The 20833-nt window shown below is 40.8% G+C and overlaps 1 protein-coding gene and 1 pseudogene across 1 annotated transcript in view; both read left to right on the plus strand.

Annotated features, from left to right (window-relative positions):
• Nucleotides 1–12705, plus strand: part of slco5a1b (solute carrier organic anion transporter family member 5A1b) — a 72257-nt gene extending 59552 nt beyond the window's left edge. Inside the window, exons 20-23 of the mRNA XM_017495387.3 lie at nucleotides 7635–7688; nucleotides 7787–7851; nucleotides 9454–9527; nucleotides 9600–12705. Of these exons, the coding sequence (XP_017350876.1) occupies nucleotides 7635–7688; nucleotides 7787–7851; nucleotides 9454–9527; nucleotides 9600–9668 (262 nt within the window). The 3' untranslated portion in view covers nucleotides 9669–12705. The remainder of the gene's footprint in view (nucleotides 1–7634; nucleotides 7689–7786; nucleotides 7852–9453; nucleotides 9528–9599) is intronic.
• Nucleotides 3665–6189, plus strand: LOC108280432 (V-type proton ATPase 116 kDa subunit a 2-like; annotated as a pseudogene).
• Nucleotides 12706–20833: the final 8128 nt, after the last annotated feature.

The raw sequence follows: 20833 nt of genomic DNA on the forward strand, positions 1-20833 counted from the left end.
ACTTCAGGAGCCTCAGGGACTATGTCATGTAATTTGCCCTCTCAGTGCATTCATCATACAGTGCTTCTGTGTTGCATTTTGTTTTAATCACTGTCCATGTGCTACTTTGTTTACACGTACATGTTCATTTTGTTTTGAATTATGTCTGGTATTCACCCCTGTCCTGTTATTGGTATACCTGTTTTCTGTTCACCTTTGATTAGATTGGCGTCTGTTTAAGCCGTGATGTTTCAGTTTTTCAGTGTGAAGTATAATGGCACCTCTGTGTCATAAAGTTCTGAGCCTTGTTTCTTTGTTGTACTGTAGTTCTCTGTTTCATGTATTCTAGTCTGATTTCCCAGTTTTGACTTGCGCTTGTTTTGATCATGCATTACCAGTGTCATGTCTGCCTGTGTTCTGACTCCTGCCTGGAATAAGGGTGCTGATTTCTGGTTTACCCTAAATAAAAAGTACACTGATTTCACACACTTCCATCCTGCTGCATCTACATACTGCACGTTACAAAAGGCAGGACTGTAGTCTCTTTGGTCAGTAAAAATGGAAGAACTGCTAATTATTAACCAGCGATCACACCAGACTACACCAGGCACACCAAAAATATGTCTCCAAAATCATAACAGAATGGGCATACTGTTCTGTGCAACTTGACAGTGTCACATCAGATCAGTTATTCTGTGAGCTATCAAAAACTGCATCTGAGTCCCATCCACTGAAATATATTCTAGGGTTTTTGAGGTAAAATTTTTTGTTTTTCTCTGCCTGCTATGATTTTCTGCTAGGAATGTTGACACCTCCGATAACCCTGTAATGACTGCTGGTGCATTATCCTCTACAATGATGATGTGTTCTGTAGAAGGGTGCACAGTGGCTTAGTAGTTAGCACATTTGCCTAACAACTCCAGGGTTGGGGGTTCGATTCCTGCCGTGGCCCTGTGTGTGTGAAGTATGCATGTTCTCCCTGTGCTGTGGGGGTTTCCTCTGGGTACTCCAGTTTCCTCCTCCAGTCCAAAGACATGCATTGTAGGCTGATTGAATGGGTGTGTGTATATGATTGTGCCCTGCGATGGATTGGCACCCTGTCCAGGTTGTACCCTGCCTTGTGCCCCATGCTCCCTGGGATAGGCTCCAGGTTCCAGGTTCCCCTGACCCTGTGGGGGTATAGAAAATGGATGGATGTTCTGGAGAAGCCCTAATAAATGTATTGTTTATACACTTGTATCCTGTCAATACATACTGCATGTTACAGCTATGACCTTGTTTTACATGTCTGCTCAGTTTTTTCAACTCACACACATAAATGAAATATAATCTCCACAGAAATCAATCAGAATGACACAGTAAAATTTTCTATTAGCTGTTTACTTAAAATCATAATCTACAAAGATGTCATGATTGTGTAACCTCTAGTTACAAGTGATTAATTAATTAATTCATTCATTCATATTTGGTAAGTAATGGTCACTCCCTGAATGTGACAACACTCTCTTGTATTCTTCACATGTCTGAGCTGTGGGGTAGGATGGCTAGACAAAGCCCTTTCTCCCCCTAAAAAAATAAATAAATCCAAGCCCAATTAAATCACCTCAAACGATGTGGCAAAATGTGTGATACTCTAATGAGACTAAGTAAGAACATTCTCAGCATGAATCTAAAAGTTACACTATATAGCCAAAAGTATGTGGACACCTGACTATCACACCTATATGAGCTTGGAGGATTTCCTATTCCGAAACCAAAGTCAAGGTCATTTATTGTCATGTGTACAAGTACCGTGTACAAAGTACAATGAAAAACTTTCTTGAATGCTACTACACAGACTATAGACAAGACAGGAATACAATAGATAAATCACTGCTATGTAAAGTGTACATGTGTGCAGAAATTACAAGAATTACAAAAATAATAATTGCTAGACAATAAGTGACAATACAATAAGGCAATAAAGTGACAAGTTGCAAAGTGACATTATTGTCATTATAAAGTGTCCAGTGTCATTGTTGTTATTAAACATTAATGTGTGTTGAACAGTCTTATGGCATTGGGGTAGAAACTATTCCTGAATCACGTGTTAAAATAGACCTGAGCCGTTTGCCAGAGGGCAGAAAAGAGAAAAGTGCCTGTACAGGGTGACTGTGGTCGTTCATAATGCACTCCGTCTTTCTGAGGCAGTGTGTAGTGTACATATCCTCAACTGCTGGTAGCTGTGTGCCGGTGATTTTCTGAGCTGTTTTAACAATCCTTTGTAGGGCTTTCCTTTCCAGTATGGAGCAGCTGCCATACCAGGATGCAATACATTCTGTAAGGACAGACTCCATCGCACTTCTGTAAAAAGTGGTGAAGACTGTATTGGACATCCTGGCTTTCTTCAGACGCCTGAGGAAATAGAGGCATTGGTGAGCCTTTTTGATGATGGATGCTGTGTGCTCAGTCCACGTGAGTTTAGAAGTGAGGGTGACCACTAGGAATCTGAAGCTGTTGACCCTCTCTACTTTTTCCCCTCTGATGTTGATGGGTGCATGTGCCTTATCCTGTTTCCTAAAGTCGATCACCAGCTCCTTAGTTTTACCGACATTAAAAGACAGGTTGTTGCTCTGGCACCATTGGCCCAAGACTCTCACCTCTTCTCTATAGGCTGTCTCGTCATCGTTGGTGATCAGTCCCACAATGGTGGTATCGTCAGCAAACTTAATTATAGGGTTGGAGCTGTGAATGGCCACACAATCATATGTAAACAAGGAGTACAACACCGGGCTCAGAACGCTTCCCTGTGGAATGCCAGCATTAAGGGTCAGAAGGGAGGAGGTTTTACTGTCAATCCACATGCGCTGGGGTCTGTTGATGAGGAAATCCTGGATCCAATTGCACAATGTGGCACTTAGTCCCAGATCTAGCAGCTTGTGGATCAGCTTGGATGGAATGACAATATTAAATGCAGAGCTATAATCCACAACTAATCCAGAGCTATAATCCACCAATCCAGTTTTTATTGTCCTGGTGGCTCAGAGTGGTATGAAGTGTGTGTAATATTGCATCCTCAGTGGATCTATTGTGGCAGTAGGCAGACTGCATTGGATCTATGGTGTCTGGAATGATGTTCTTCATGTGTTACAGGACCAGCCTCTCAAAGCATTTCATTACAATGGAGGTTAATGATACAGGGCAATAGTCATTAAGACAACTCTCTTTGGTTTTCTTTGGTATAGGAATAATGGTGGTACTTTCGAAGCATGTTGGTACAGTTGAGCTTTTTAAGGAGGTGTTAAAAATGTCCGCAATCACAGCAACCAGCTCTGAGATTCCATCCGGACCAGCAGCTTTGCGATTGTTGAATGTTTTTCTCACGTCTGCCTTAGAGATGGTAAAACTGGAGTCACGCAGCGCTTCAGGAGCTTGCATTGGGGGGTCTTTATTTGAAAGCTCAAAGCGGGCATAGAACATAGTCAGGTCGTCATGGAGGGACTCACGGGCAGCTTTAAATATCCGAGTCTGAAGCCGAGGCGAACCGGGCTGCGTGCTAATGCTAACGCTAAGACCAGCGCATCTGCTGGGATTCAGACAACTCTTTTTTTTAGTGGAAGAGAAGTGATCTCTTCTCCGAGGAGAAGGTGGAGGGTTTTATTATTATTGTTATTATTATTATTATTATTATTATTATTATTCAGAAATGGGCTCTCTGTTTCGGAGTGAGGAGGTGTGTTTGGCCCAGCTGTTCCTGCAGTCCAGCTCGGCTTATGAGTGCATTAGTGAAATCGGGGAGCTCGGACTGGTCGAGTTCAGAGATCTCAACCCGAGTGTTAACACCTTCCAGCGCAAGTTTGTCAACGAGACCAAGAGATCAGAAGAAATGGAGAGGATTCACGGATATCTTCTGAGAGAGATTAAGAATGCAGACATCGCTCTGCCTGAGGACGAGGTGAACCCCATGGCCCCGCTGCCCAAACATGTGATGGGAATTATGGAGCAGCTTCAGCGGCTGGAGCTGGAGCTCAGTGAGGTCATGAGGCACAAAGAGAAGCTGAAGAAGTATCTTCTGGAACTGACTGAGTATTCACACATGCTGCGCATCACACGCAACTTTGTCCACCGCACTGCCAAGAGAGAGCCGATGCGGGCTCAGTATGAAGAGATTCCTGGAGAAAGACTCGGCAATGGACTATGCCAGCATGCAGAGGCTCGGGGCCAAACTCGGGTTTATCTCCGGCCTGATCCCCAGTGTGAAAATTGAGGCGTTTGAGCGCATGCTGTGGTGAGTGTGTAAAGGCTACACCATCCTCAGCTACGCTGAGATCGAGGAGAGCCTAGAGGACCACAGCACGGGCGAGCCCACCCGATGTGTTGTCTTCCTCATCTCCTACTTTGGCGATCAGATCAGACAGAAAGTCAAGAAGATCTGAGACTGCTACCACTGCCACCTGTGCCTGTACCCTAACAGCAACGAGGAGAGGAACGACGTGGTTGAGGGTCTCCACACGCGCATTAAGGACCTGCACACTGTTCTGCACCAGACGGAGGACTACCTGAGGTGTTGAACACGGCTTCGGAGTCCGTGTACACGTGGGTGATCCAGGTGAAGAAGATGAAGGCCATCTACCACACCCTCAACCTGTGCAGCTTCGACAACAAGTGCCTGATAGCAGAGGTTTGGTGCCCTGTTAATGACCTGCCTGCCCTGCGGAGGGCGCTGGAGGAAGGCTCTTGAAAAAGTGGCGCAACGGTTCCTTGGTTCGTCAATCGCATTCCCAGTAACGACACTCCGCCCACGCTCATACGGACCAATAAGTTCACCTCCAGGTTTCAGAATATAGTGGACGCCTACAGAGTGGGCTGCTACAGGGAGGTGAACCCAGCTCCGTACACCATCATCACCTTCCCTTTCCTGTTTGCTGTGATGTTCGGTGACCTCGGCCACGGGCTCATCATGTTCCTCTTGTTCCTCATGTTCTGTACGAGAAGGACCGCAAACTGAATAAAAGCAGGGATCAGATCTGGAACACGTTTTTCGAGGGGCACTACATCATCCTGCTGATGGGTGTTTTCTCAGTGTACACCGGGTTCACCTACAACGATTGTTTCTCCAAGTCGCTGAACGTGTTCGGCTCCGGGTGGGGCGTCAAAGCCATGTTCGACCAGGGAGAGTGGCAGATGAGCACAGTACACTCGAACAGTTTCCTCACACTGGTCTCTAACGTTACTGGGGTCTTTAACGGGCCGTACCCTTTCGGCATCGATCCGATTTGGAACCTGGCGTCAAACTGACACACATTCCTGAACTCCTATAAGATGAAGATGTCCGTGATTTTGGGGATCGTTCACATGTCCTTCGTTGTCATCCTGGGCGTCTTTAACCACCTACACTTCGGGAGGAAGTTCAACCTCTTCCTGGTCTTCCTGCCCGAGATGCTCTTCCTGCTCTGTCTCTTCGGCTACCTGGTCTTCATGATCGTTTACAAGTGGTTGTCCTTCACGGCGCGAGACTCCCAGCGAGCTCCCAGCATCCTCATCCAATTCATTAACATGTTCCTCATGCAGGGAGGCTCGGGACAGCCGCTCTATACGGGACAGACAGGACTGCAGGTGTTCCTGTTACTCGTCGCTCTTCTCAGTGTTCCTGTGCTGTTGTTCGGCAAGCCGCTCTACCTCTACTGGCTCCATAAAGGCAGGAATCGATTGGGCATGTACAGGGGATATGAACATGTACGGCACAGCAGTGACGAGGAGATCTCTCTCATGCGCACCCATGATTTAGAGGAGGGCATCAGCCTGGACTATCACTCAAACAGTTCAGACAGCCAATCAGAAGAGTTTGATTTTGCGGATGTGTTCCTGCACCAGTCGATACACACTATCGAATATTGCCTGGGCTGCAACTCCAAAACCGCGTCCCACCTGTGGGCCCTGAGTCTGGCACATGCACAGTTGTCGGAGGTGCTGTGGGCAATGGTGATGCATGTCGCGCTGCGTGTAGACAACGGCATTGGAGTGCTGCTCCTCGTCCCCGTCATGGGCTTCTTTGCTGTTCTGACCGTCTTCATCCTGCTGGTGATGGAGGGACTTTCCGCTTTCCTGCACACCCTGCGCCTCCACTGGGTGGAGTTCCAAAATAAGTTTTTCAGCGGCGCTGGAACCAAGTTTTCCCCATTTGCCTTCTCTCTCCTGCACATGAGTTTCGACAGCGAAGGATTTCTCTGAACACTGTGACCGTCACACACACTCTGCTCGGAAAAAGCTGAGCTTTACAGAAGTGCCAGAGTGATCTGGAACAGACTGAGCCTCAATACTGTATAACGTTCTCCTTTTTTAATGTCTGTATGTATATATGTAGGTATGAATATATAGAGTGTTGCACTGACTACCTTAAAAGTCCAGCCAAATACTGAGACTAAAATAAATAAATAAATATCCGAGTCTGCGGTTTGTAGTCCGTTATAGTTTGAATCCCCTGCCACATCTGAAGTGCGTCTTTAGTTCAGTTAAACTGTAGTTCTATTTTCCTGCTGTATTCCTCTTTTGCTCCAGTGATGGCTTTTTGGAGATCATACTTAGCTTTCTTGTACACGTCTGTGTCTCCAGATTGAAATGCATTGGTGCGCATGGATCTTATTACCGATTTCAGTAGAAAAGCACGGTTTCTAGTTTTATTGGGTATACAGTCACAGTACCAAATGAAGTGCATGACCGCCGTGGCATACTCATCTAGATCAGAAGATGAATCAAAGCAGTCCCAAACTTTTCCTCAGCCATTGGCATTAATATGGAGTTGCCCACCCCTCCCTCCCCTACGCCCCTTTGCGGCTATAAGAGCCTCCACTCTTTTGGGAAGGCTTTGTCTATGGGAATTTGTGCTCATTCAGTCAGGACAAACCTGAAAAACTGCCTCAGACCATTATCCCTGCTCCACCAACCTTTACTGTTGGCACTCTGCTTTGCTCCTGATGCGCAGTTCAAAGCCTGCAGGCCTCTTTTAGACAGCTGAAGATGAGGGAAAATGTTACCTTACAGCACGATAATGACCCAAAGCACAAACCAAGTCAACAAAGCAATGGGTTCAGAAGAAGATGATCAACACACACACACACACACACACACACACACTCACTCACTGCAGCAGTATGTGGAGGGCTCCCTCTCCTCTCTCTACTTTACTTTTACTTAATCCCTTGCCATCTCCTTCACTCTGTCTCATTGTTTGAACGGTTGCCAGTGTCATTTTTGTGCTAATGCAGCTTGTGCACTCTGACCAGTTGCATAGTCACAAAAGTGATCACTGACAGCCGCTACTCCACATCCTAGAGCACTTTGGGATATCTCCTCTTTCCTTTCCCTCATGAGCACTGTTCTGGCCTCTGGTCTTGCTCTATTCTTTATCCTTTTTCCTTACCCATTGAACTTGGGGGACTATGCATTCTGTCTCTGTCTCTCACTTTTTGATTTATGACCTAATTTATTCCTTGATCATGGCTCTTATTTAGGCCTCATATCACAGCATTTTGCCTACATGGAGTTTATGAAAACGTAAGAGTGTGTGTGTGTGTGTGTGTGTGTGTGTGTGTGTGTGTGTGTGTGTGTGTGTGTGTGTATCAACAACATGAGCCCAACATGTTTGATAGGTTTGGTGTGGGTTTTTTTTTTCACAGAAAAGTAAATAAATGCTACAGAGGAAGGTCCTGCCCCATCATAGTTCACTGCAGGCAAGTATAATGCTAAACTTTTTCATGAACATAAGGGTGTTGAAATTAAATAATCATCTCTCTCTCATAATCTCTCTCTCTTTCTCTTTCTCTCTCAGTGATGGAGCAGGGAGGACTGGGACATACATACTGATTGATATGGTTCTGAATAAGATGGCTAAAGGTAGGTGTACATAAACTTTCTGACCTCTATAAAAAAATCTCTGCTCTAACACACATGAATTTCTTCAATATAATATAAATACATTCATAAGCACGATATTCATTGCAAAAAGACTTCCAATCCTGAACCTTTGCTGTGGAGTTGAATATCAATACAACCCAATAATTTCAGAACTGATTACTTTATCATAAGGGAGAAATTAAACTTCCACTTCCACTGCACAGTAGTTGTCATATTACACCAGCTGCGCTCAAACCCAAGTCCAAATGCTAAAAAGCATCTTTCAGTTCACTTTTCCACAACTTTTTTCCAATATTTTGTTGAAACAATGCTTTTTAGGTCTTTCCTAAGTCAAACTAAAAATCTAAGAAACATTGACAAATAGACTAATGTCAGTGCAATCTTTTATGTAAATATTTGTAATAAATATTTCTCTCTTTAGGTTTTGTATTGTTAGGAGCTTGGTTAATAATGAAAGCAATATACAGATTCCATTCCATAATACAAGGCACATTTTACTGTACAGAATTAACCAACTCTAGAATCATTGACAACCTTCATTAAAATTAAGTTATTTATAAATAATAGTATCTTTTAATTTTTATTCAAAATTGACGCCTTTTCTGTCCTCACTTAACAATGACCCCTGTTAGACAGATAGATAAACTTTTCACAACAATCTTGAATTTGAAGGATTTATTTTTGCTGTTCACATTCTTTAGAGAATGACGCGCCAGGACCTTGGTAATGAATATAATTAATATAATGCAAAATAGGTCTACATAATACTGTTACACCATCGCTGGCAGATGGCACTGCGGCACAGCTTCTGAGTGCGTGCGTGCACGAGACTTTTGTGTATGGACACCCGCCATTGTTTGTTTTGATTCTCTCCTTGTTTAAGCATTGGTTCATGTTCGAGGGTGTGTCTTAATTGATTCCAGGTGTCTGTATTTTAGATTGAGTATGTTGATTATTTAAACCCCTCGTGTTGCTATGCACTTCGCACAGTATTATTCGTAGATGGTTACGTTAGTAGCTGAATGAGTGTGAATACGCTATGCATGCTAAGCGGTCTTGTTAAAGTGTCCTGTTCTGTTTCCTGTCTCGTATCCAGTGTTCATGTTTAAAGCCAGATTTGCCTAGACCGTGTTTCCTTGTTTATTGCTTGAAGTATTTGAATAAAGACTTTGATCTGCAACTGCTTCTGCCTTCAGCCCCGTGACGTGACAAATACTGTATATACAGTATGGCTAACATAGACTGACAGATTCAATTGGCTGGACTATATTTGACACGTAATGAAAGTAGTGTACAGTACATTATGTAAACATAAAAACCAGGAGATGTGCTACTGGTTAAGCACTTAAAACAACACATGATACGCACACAAATTAAACCTTACAGACAGGAAGTATAAGGGTGCATTCCTGAATCCTATGCCGCTGTATGCAATTTCCAGTTTTTCTGCTGTCAATGGAAAGATAAATGAAAATTACATTGCCTAGTGGCAAGGAGTCTAAATATAAATCAGGCCTTAACAATGAAGAATATTTGAAAATGAAAGAATGTGATGTGCATTTCATCTCTGTTTCTTTGTAGGTGCTAAAGAGATTGATATTGCTGCTACACTGGAACACCTGAGAGATCAGAGACCTGCCATGGTTCAAACCAAGGTACACATGCAGGCATAGGCATACATACAAAATTACATATATTCATTCTAACCACTCTTTTCTCTTTCTCAGGAGCAGTTTGAGTTTGCATTGACTGCAGTAGCAGAAGAAGTGAACGCTATCCTCAAATCCCTTCCTTAGTGAGAAATCATGCAGCAAGAGGCATCCCCTCTTCCTCTCCTGCTTATTTTCTTCCTCATTCTCTGCCCGATTCTCTCTATCTGGATAGTGTATATATATACTTAGAACTGTCATTCAGAGCCTTTTCCCAATTTTTATTTGTTCTGCCCTTGCAGTGCAGACATTCTACTGATATTAAAAAGATATATGTTTGGATATATTAGTCATATAGCTTAGATTTTTACCCACATATGAATGTGCATTTAATTTTTGGCCACTCTTACATGTCTGGTGGCTGGTGGCCCATGTTTAATCATTGTCAAATGTAACATTGTGATAAGCTGCCAATAGCTTGTTTACAATGCTGTAAAGAGCATTTAATACATCTGCATCTAAAATTATGCTGCAATAGTAATAAAAAGTTGATTATTGATAATATAAGATATGGAAAGTGCTCTTGAAGATGTACTTGGTAAAGGCACAAATGCTGGTAAATGTATGTCTGTTTTAAAGGAATAAATTCAGTATCAAGGTCTGCAAAGACAGTTCTATTTCATCACTCCTATCCACCAGAGGCAGTAAGAATGACCTGCATACCTTCTTTTGTACATGTGCAAACCTGCCAAGACATTCCAACAAAGCACAAAGTGCCCTGTAATTCAGTATTTGCAATAAATCTTTTTAGCAGCTAGTGTCTACAGTTGGTACGGGTAACTTCCAAAGATGCGCTATAGTTTTGCTAAGTAGAGCCACTCACATTCTCCCTACTGGGTTGGGTTCTCTCTCTGTGCCATTGCCTCCATGCATTTCATATGGACTGCCACCTAGTCTGTGAATACTTGCTGTTAGTGTGGGTGAGAGGTTCTCCCTTACCATACTGCTTTCATCCTAAGCTTAATAAGTTAGCTGGACTCTAACTCGTGAATACCAGATCTGGAGCCATTTCCATTTTTGAGCTGTATAAAGGCAGCCTCATCTCCCCTGATGGCCAGAGGCATCAGGATACTGCCATATTTCGATCCTCTGCACCCTACTAACGAGAAGGCTATTCGGGACACATACACCCTACTGAGAACACTGTGTGGTGCTCTGTGTCATGGTGAACTCAGAAGAGGCAGTGTCCACAGTGCTGTACTGAAGGCCATTAAGGCCACTCTTTACAATCCAATACAAATGCCAAATTGAAAACTCTAAAAACCTTTTGCTAGGGATCACTTCAGTATAGATTATATGTGGCCACATGACTCTGGGGTGACACTGGGGCTAAACCTGGGTTTTCTACTCAAAGTCATATCAACCAATCAACTTTGTGGTCCCCAGTACAGACCCTACAGTACTATTTAGACTGAACAGCAGCCATCTGATCCGCAGACCATATTACTAAAATGTTATATGTTTGGATATATTCATATAGCTTTAGGTTTTAACCTACATATAAATTCAACCACTGAGTGGTGGACATCATCAACAGGGCCTGTGGAGGGACTGATTCTATGAACAACGGGTAACCACCAGGGTTCTTTGTCATTTGGAACCAGCTTTGACCCAACACAAAGTCTTAGAGAAGGTTCCAGGGCAAAATAATTGAATAACAATGTAATTTATTGCAAATAATGCATCATGTTTCACTTTATTACTTTGTTGCAAGGTCTTGGCATATATACAGTGGTGCTTGAATTTTATATATATCTGCATAACTATAACCTAAAACCTAAAAATCATCAAATCCTAAGTCAGACCATCAGATCAAGTCCTAAAAGTAGACAAAGAGAGCCCAATTAAACAAACGATACAAAAATATTATACTTGGTCATTTATTTATTAATGAAAATTATCCAATATCTACATATCTGTGAGTGGCAGAAGTATGTGAACCTCTAGGATTAGCAGTTACTTTGAAGGTGAAATTAGAGTCTGGTGTTTTCAATCAATGGAATGGAAATCAGGTGTGAGTGAGCACCTAGTTTTATTTAAAGAACAGGGATCTATCAAAGTCTGATCTTTACAATACATGCCAAGTGTATCATGGCACAAAGAAATGAGATTTCTAAGGACCCCAGAAAAAGAATAGTTGATGCTCATCAGGATGGAAAAGGTTACAAAACCATCTCCACCAATCCACATTCTGACAGATTGTGTACAAATAGAGGAAGGTCAAGATCACTGTTACCCTCCCTAGGAGTGGTCAGCCAACAAAGATCACTCCAAGAGCAAGATGTGTAAAAGTCCATGAGGTCACAAATGAACCCAGGGTAACTTGTAAGCAACTAACGGTTTCTCTCACATTGGCTAATGTTAAAATTTCATGAGTCCACCAGCAGGAGAATACTGAACAACAATGATCTACATGGCAGGGTTGCAAGAAGAAAGCCACTGCTCTCTAAAAAGAACACAGTTGCCCATCTGCAGTTTGCTAAATATCTGGGCAAGCCAGAAGGCTACTGGAAATGTTTTGTGGAAGGATGAGACCAAAATAGAACTGTTTGGTTTAAATGAAAAGCATTATGTTTGGAGAACGGAAAACACTGCATTCCAGATAAGAACCTTTTCCCATCTGTGAAACATGGTGGTTGTAGAATCATGGTTTGGGCCTGTTTTGTTGCATCTGGGCCAGTACAGCTTGTCATCATTGATGGAACAATGAATTCTGAATTATACAAGCAAATTCTAAAGGAAAATGTCAGGACATCTGTCCATGAACTGAATCTCAAGAGAAAATGGGTCATGCAGCAAGTCAACAACCCTAAGCACACAAGTCATTCTCCCAAATAATGGTTAAAGAAGAATAAAGTTAATGTTTTGTAATGGCCAATCAAATTCCTGAAATTAATCCAATAGAAATGTTGTGGAAGGACCTGAAGCAAGCAGGTCATGGGAGGAAACCCGCCAACATCCCAGAGTAGAAGCTGTTCTATACTGAAGAATGGGCTGAAATTCCTCCAAGCCGATGTGCAGGACTGATACTGAACTCGTGTTGATATTTATGTAAAGCTGCTTTGAGACACCGTCTATTGTAAAAAGCGCTATACAAATAAAATTGAATTGAATTGAATTGAATACGCCTCTTTAACATTGCGTGGAAGTCGGGGAGAGTGCCCAAGGAGGCGCAGACCGGGGTGGTGGTTCCCCTGTTCAAAAAGGGGGACCAGAGAGTGTGCGCCAACTATAGGGGTATCACACTTCTCAGCCTCCCTGGTAAAGTCTACTCCAGGGTGCTGGAACGGAGGGTTCGGCCAATAGTCGAACCTCAGCTTGAAGAGGAACAATGCGGATTCCGTCCTGGTCGTGGAACAACGGACCAGCTCTTTACTCTCACAAGGATCACAGAGGGGGCCTGGGACTATGCCCATCCGGTCTATATGTGTTTTGTGGATTTGGAGAAGGCATATGACCTGGTCCCCAGGGGTTTACTGAGGGAGGTGCTGAGGGAGTATGGGGTGAGGGGTTCCCTTCTCAGGGCTATCCAATCGCTGTACTCCCAAAATGAGAACTGTGTCCAGATGCTCGGCAAAAAGTCGGACTTGTTCCAGGTGGGGGTTGGTCTCCGCCAGGGCTGCATTTTGTCACCAATCCTGTTTGTGATATTCATGGCCAGGATATCGAGGTGTAGTCATGGTGGGGAGGGGTTGCGGTTTGGTGACCTGATGATCTCATCGCTGCATTTTGCAGATGATGTGGTCCTGATGGCATCATCGGTCCGTGACCTCCAGCACTCACTGGATCGGTTTGCAGCGGATTGTGAAGCGGCTGGGCTGAGGATTAGCACCTCTAAATCTGAGGCCATGGTTCTCAGCAGGAAACCAATGGAGTGCCTACTCCGGTTGGGGAATGAGTACTTAACCCAAGTGAAGAAGTTCAAGTACCTCTTGGTCTTGTTCACAAGTGAGGAGACATGCGAGCGGGAGATTGGCCGGAGAATCGGAGCAGCTGGAGCAGTATTGCAATCGCTTTACCGCACCGTTGTGGCGAAAAGAGAGCTGAGCCGGAAGGCAAAGCTCTCGATCTACCGGGCAATCTTCGTTCCAACCCTCACCTAAGGTCATGAAGGCTAGGTAGTGGCTGAAAGAACTAGATTGCGGGTACAAGCGGCCGAAATGGGTTTTCTCAGGAGGGTGGCTGGCCTCTCCCTTAGAGATAGGGTGAGAAGCTCAGTTATCCGAGAGGAACTCAGAGTAGAGCCGCTGCTCCTTTGCGTTGAAAGGAGCCAGTTGAGGTGGTTGGGGCACCTGGCAAGGATGCCCCCTGGGCACCTCCCTAGGGAGGGATTCCAGGGATGTCCAGCTGGGAGGAGACCTCGGGGAAGACCCAGGACCAGGTGGAGAGATTATATCTCCACACTGGCCTGGAAACGCCTCGGGATCCCCCAGTCAGAGCTGGTTAATGTGGCTCGGGGAAGGGAAGTTTGGGGTCCCCTGCTGGAGCTGCTGCCCCCGCCACCCGATAACAGATAAGCGGTTGAGGATGGATGGATAAATTGAATTGAACGACAGTTACTGGAAATGTTCTGGTCACACCAGATACTTAAAACAAAGATATTACGCAATATTGGATAATTTTCCTCAATAAATAAATGACCAAGTATAATATTTTTTGTCTCACTTGTTTAATTGGGTTCTCTTTACTTACTTTTAGAACTACTTTTAAAGCTGATGATGTTTTAGGTCATGTCTATGCAGAAATGTAGAAAACTCAAACTTTCAAGCTCCACTGTACCTGTTTGAGGTATAAAGGTGATTCTTACCACCATTGGCAGTTATGGGGTGGTTCAAAGAACCACACGTTTATAGTGTTCAGTTTATGTACTGCTACTGAGAATGGTTTATATATGGTTCTAGTTCATGTATATTATGTGTAGCAGTGCTGCTTGTACCAGCCCTACACACATTAACATGCCCCTGTCAACCACTGCTTTGCTGAGAACAGTACACCATCCTAATAATATCTGGTCAGCAGTGGTCCTACGGTGGAACCAATTGGTTGAGCAAAGTTTACAGTGTGCATAGCAATAGATGGCCTACAATCAATAGACCTAAGTCAGTCCCTCCAGGATTTTGTGATTTTGCGATCATAGAAATAATAAAATCAAGGAAATGCCGCAATATTCATAAGAGAATTTTCAAAATTACCACAGATTTTCCTCAGATTTGGACCAAGATGTGTCTTTTGACATCATCACAATGTGCATTCAGCACGTTGAAATCATTGTGAAATACTGTGCAAAACAATTTTGTGCAATTGCAATTTTGCCAATTCAAGTAGTTTTCTGCAAAAAAAAAAAAAAAAAAAAGCACAAAAAACTCTGCAAATTGCATCGCAAATTTTGAAAAAATCTGCAGCAAAATCAAGCATTTTTGACTGCAATAATAACAAAAACTGAAATCCTGTATGGACTGTTGAGTACAAACTATGGATACAGAGTCACTTTTCCTTACACTAGTTGGTCTTAGGATTTGATTGATATAATTAAAATGTATAATGTGCTGTGATGGTATATAGGGCGGACTGCAGAGGTTTGGCTAGTAAAATATGTACACTACCCTGTTCTGCTACAGTAGTCATTACACCTCTTTACTTTGATTCTGATTATTGTATATACAACCAGCATTCTATTATAATCTATTTTGCTCTCTAAACAAATGAAATGCTGCAGTCTTGTGAATAAAGTTTAACTGTATGTGCAGTAGTAATGCATTTTATGTGTCCTTCTTAGTGCTTGGAGTTCTTGGAACACTTGCTTTTCTTGGTGTTTACTTCTTTTTCTGTTTCTTCTTCCCAAAAACAAATTGTGTATGTAATATAAAACATAAAAACATAGTGAAATGAGCTTGATCAGAATGAAGGTTTTTTTCTTATTACTTCTGAACAAGAAATGGACTTCCTAAATGTTCAGCTAGTCTGTATTTGCATAATATGAAAACCTAATATTCAGACTTGTCCTCACAAATTGCTGTTTAAATTATTGAAAATTATAACAAAAAATGTTCGTCAACGACCTTTTTTCCCCCATGACAGACGAGAAAAGGATGAGAACATCATTATTAATCCCTATGGGTGGTGTACACAGTGTAAGTTTCGACAGTCCTGAGGTCATGAGCGACCGCGAACATTGCAAGTCAGTTTATTTGAAAATCGTATAGATGCAATGGTATATGACAACATTTTATGACCTGGTAAATCTACAAGTTGGAAAGTTTGAGTTGGAATAGTTGGCAAGAAAGCGAGTATTAACACAACTAGGCTGTAGTGGATGAGTTTTCCTGTTCGGCATTTAATGTCCCATCTTTGTCTTTCTTTCTTCTGTGGTTTTTCTCGCCTCCTGATTGGTTCAGGTAGATCGCCAAATCAACTCATTCAACCACACACCACACAAATTCAAACCAACAGCATCTGAATTTTTTCATGTTTAAAAATGTCCAGAACTTTGTAAACTGCTCGTGGGCAGCTCGGTTCTACTCAAAATACCTCTCACATGATGCAAGCCACAAACTCATGACCACCAACGATTTCCATCGTTTATCCACTCGAAAGCCTACAACAGTGAATTCCGCACATACAGGTGCATGTCAAAAAACTTTATTTTTTTCCGTAATTTAATTCAAAACATGGAACTTTCATATATTCTAGTTTTATTGCTAATAAGTTGAAATATTTCAAGCCTTTTTTGTTAATCTTGATGATTACAGCTTAAATGAACCTTTACACAATATAAAAAATTTTTGAGATGCACCTGTAAGTGGGGATATTCTGCATGTGGTTGTGCAATGTTGACATTCGTGATTGACGATAATACCTACAGTCTGCAGCCAATGGGAACACTTCTCTATCAGTGTATGCCCTCACATGACCAATCAGACTACCTCAGCAAAGTTAAAAATTTTAACAGAAACAGTTACTTTAACAGATGCAGTAGTAGAAACTTTGATGTACGTGCACATACCTAAAAATCTATTTTGAATGCCCTTATTCATCTTAATATATTAATATATTTTCACAATCGTATTATAACCACAGTTATGTTAACCTACATGTTTATTATAAATAGAAACTTGGAGGATTGTTTGGAAGAGACGTGAAATTAGTGTGTTGTTACTATATATTATAGAGATATTTATATGTTTATATTTATATTATATTTACACGTTTACCCCCCCAAAACAAAATAAGCCTTACAATTCAATTACAGTACAGTGCCTTTGTAATCTTTAAACAAGTTGACATACACAAAAAGTTGTATTTTCATAATTCTTCAATAATTCTAATATAAAGGCAGATGATGATAATAATAATAATAATAATAATAATAATAATAATAATAATAATAATAATAAATCTAACTATAACTCAATGGAAATATATGGGTATTTGAAAAATGCATAACTATAAACACTGAATATTTCAGTTCAGTCTCAGATGAGATGACATATAGATTATTTTCACAAAGGCAGTGGTTCTCAACATGGAAAGCGTGCCCTAACGACAAATCTAGCGACTTTTTGGACAAACCTTAGCAACTTTCCAAATGTTGCCAGTACCATCCCGGTGATCGCACAGCAGCTGACATAGACGTGAATGTAAAAAGAAGCAAGCGCAGGTGTTTCACTGATTGATTTAACAATGTCATGGCAAACAAGATGCGCCCTTCCCACTATTTACATAGTTCATATATGAATGTTTTTAGAATACAAGACAAATGGAATGCAACATGTTTTACATGTAAAATAGTACACGTTATTACGGCATAGTTCTCTTGTTCAAAGTAGTTATAGTGCTCAGAAACATTTTTGATAATTTGTGTTCCATACCTGTTCGTTATATAGTTTTATAAAAGTTATTTAAAAATCCTAAAAGTTATGAAAAGTAATTTTTTAAAAAGTACGAAATACAAAAGCAAAAAAATCTATCTATCCAAACAGATGATATATTAGATTATCTATTCTATATGAAATCTATCTGTATATAATCATTATACCTGGGCATATGATAGGGGAGGCTTGGGGAGGCTTTAGTTACAAAAGGTTGAGAACCTCTGCATTAAGGGTACCTATCTCTCTCAGTTCAATTTGGCTTTGCCTTGAATTTGGGATTTGGTTTGGTCAGTGCCAAACAATTTTTTTTTGCACATGTTACAACCCTTTTGTTGTTACAAACAACATAGTCTTTACATGCAAAGGCTACTTTGGGAGCTTGGCTACCACATAGTGCCTCTGTTGTTGGGAAACTAGTGGTCTTTCAACTTTGCACTAGACGCAAGTTGATTGGCTGTCTGACTGGTTGAACATGTCCCTACGATATACGCAGGGATGCTGGAAAGGTGATTTACATTGGGGTGCTGCAACTTTATGCACAAGGTGTGCTCTATGACATCACATCCTGAATGATGGTTAAGTATTTTTTGTGTGATTACAATGAGATATACCATTGTGGTTATCATATCAAATCAGGTTAAATGATCAAATAAACATTTTCTATAATTGCATGGTTCTGACAATAGTTAAAACTGTAACAATAGGTTTAAATTGATGTTAAGATTATATTAGTGTGGTCCCAATACTTTATAGTTCATATAGTAACAGCTCATTCACATAATATAAGGCTAACAATAAATGGTTTAAAAAACGTTTAACAAAGGAAAGTGTACTATCCTCGATACTGAAGTTTTCGATAAGGAAACAATTATTTAATACTTATGGAAGGAGTCTCCAGTGTAAAAGTCATTTAGATCTGGAACCTTAATGACTTTTACATGGACAATTGTTTTGGATATTAATTATGTTAAAGTAGCTATAAACAGTTGTTCTCTCACCAGGATCTTATTTTTATTCTCTCTTGAAGCTAATGAGACAAAAAAAACATAGCTTCTCACGTTACTGAGAAACTGGAAAGTGCAAACTCCTCTGTCCTACAAAGTCGAATCTCACCAACATTCCATAAAAAGTGCAATGTGTTGTTCATTTATCATTGTAAATTAAAGACTTTAGTTGTTGGCAAATCACTATGGTATAAGTGAAATCTCTATATACAGTATAAGACAGCTCATCCTGCAAATGTTGATTGAAGAGAACTCCTTGTTGTTGATGGATGGATGAGAACAATGGAGAGGATAATGTATGGCAGTTAGTTACTCTATATCCTTGTAGTGATTGGTTAACTCTGTAGACTTGACAGACGTGCCCAATCATACTAATCACATGGTGTAATTTCCTCAGAATAACCCCAGAAATATCGAAAGGTGGAAACAAACAGAAAACTGCATGAAAGTATTAAATTTCTTATGATGCCTAGTTAATGTCTGCATACCAAAAGTAAGCAGATATATTTCATTTTAAAAATACTCAAAATTGTTGAGACAACTGGAAAGGCTGCCAGTGTATAATGTATAAACATAAAAACATAAATAACATAATAACATAAATGTAATGTTAAACCAGAATTTAAACATATTAAGCATATAATTATGTTGTGATAATATATGGAATATTTTTAATCAAAGTATAATCCAATTATGTATAATCAATGTATAAGATATAAGAGGGTATGCATGTATATTAATTAAAGAAACCAGGACAAGCTTGTGAGGAATCACTGAGCACATATTCCTCATTCACAGATTGTATCTTTTCCTTCCTAGCTTGTTAACTTATTATCTGTCATTTCTTAGTGTGTATCCGCTATTTTTGCCAAGATTTATGAGTGGGAAGTGAGAAAAATACAGGATATGCACATACTGATAAAGCCACCTGTCTTAGGGAGGCTGCACCACTGATTCAAGGGAATGTATTCAAAACAGATGTAGACAGTCTTTGGTTTGGAGGGGTATAAAATAGTGTTAAGATGGGGTCGAGAGTGACTCGAGACTCGGCTCTTGTTACTATTGTAATAAAAGTCTAATGTCTTTTCGACATCAAAAACCTTGAGAAGATTTTATTTTTTCTGAAAAAGATTCCATGACATAAAATTTGGCGTTGTCGGCAGGATTGGAAAGGAGCCAATAAGTGGAAATGACGGTGATGCGATAGTGAGCCACACAAACCAGTGGCCACTGAAAAAGGTAAGCAATTTTGCTTATAGGTAATTAGTTTGTGTGGTTTGCTGAAGGTCAGCCTGTGATGGTAAAAACACTCTTATAAGGCTTCTCCAAACTGAACTAATCAAATTAAGCAAAGGGATTTTCGATCTCGAAATTTTCACTAGACATCAGTATTAACTCAAGAAATCCAGAAATATAAAGAATTCACATTAAAATCCATAAATAAAGTCATATATAATAAAGTGGAATGACACAGGGAAAAAGTATTGAACACGCTAAGAAAAAGCCGTTCTCCAAGGCAAGAAACCAGCTGAAATCCATAAGTAATTATAACCCCTATCTGTGCAAATTAATATCAGCTGGGTTAGTAAATTGATGGTCTATAAAAGGCTTATATATAGTTTTATAAAACTCATAAATGTTATTAAAAATCATAAAAGTTATGAAAAATAATTTAAAAAAAAAAAAAAGCAAAAAAAATCTATCTATCTATCTATCTATCTATCTATCTATCTATCTATCTATCTGTCAAAACAGATTATAGATTAGGTTATATATAGATAGATTTTATATAGAATATATAATCATTATACCCGGTCTCCTCCAATACTGGGGGGGGCATGCCACATGATAGGGGAAGCTTGGGGGGACTTTAGTTAAGGGCATATATGGGAGTTACTTTGTAAAAAGACCGTCTTCGTATTATTATCAAAACAGGTGGAGGTTGGAGGGGTATAAAATAGTGTGTTCAGATGGGGTTGGGAAGTCACTTTGCAAACCGACTCAGCTCTTGTTACTATTGTAATAAAAGTATAATTTCTTTTTGACATCAAAAACTTCCAGACTCAGAAGTTTTTGTTTTTGCTTAAGAAGATTCCACGACAATACTGAGCCATAAGCTTGCTTGGAAGCATCACAGAATATGTGAACGCTGTGATTCTCAGCTGCAAACTGAAGGTTACTGCTGTAGCATCTTGATAGAGGGATTTGGGATAACTGCGGGAGTTCACCCTCCCATTAATGCCAGATAGAAGATCATCTGGGAGACAAGAATCGTCCCACCCTCATTTTTTATTCCACAGTTGGTGCACAATAACTTAATAAATAGCTCTCATTGTATATACAATAATGAACCCAACGGGATCATATTGCTTGGCAA

The sequence above is a fragment of the Ictalurus punctatus genome, chromosome 20, assembly GCF_001660625.3.
Source record: "Ictalurus punctatus breed USDA103 chromosome 20, Coco_2.0, whole genome shotgun sequence".
NCBI lineage: Eukaryota > Metazoa > Chordata > Actinopteri > Siluriformes > Ictaluridae > Ictalurus > Ictalurus punctatus.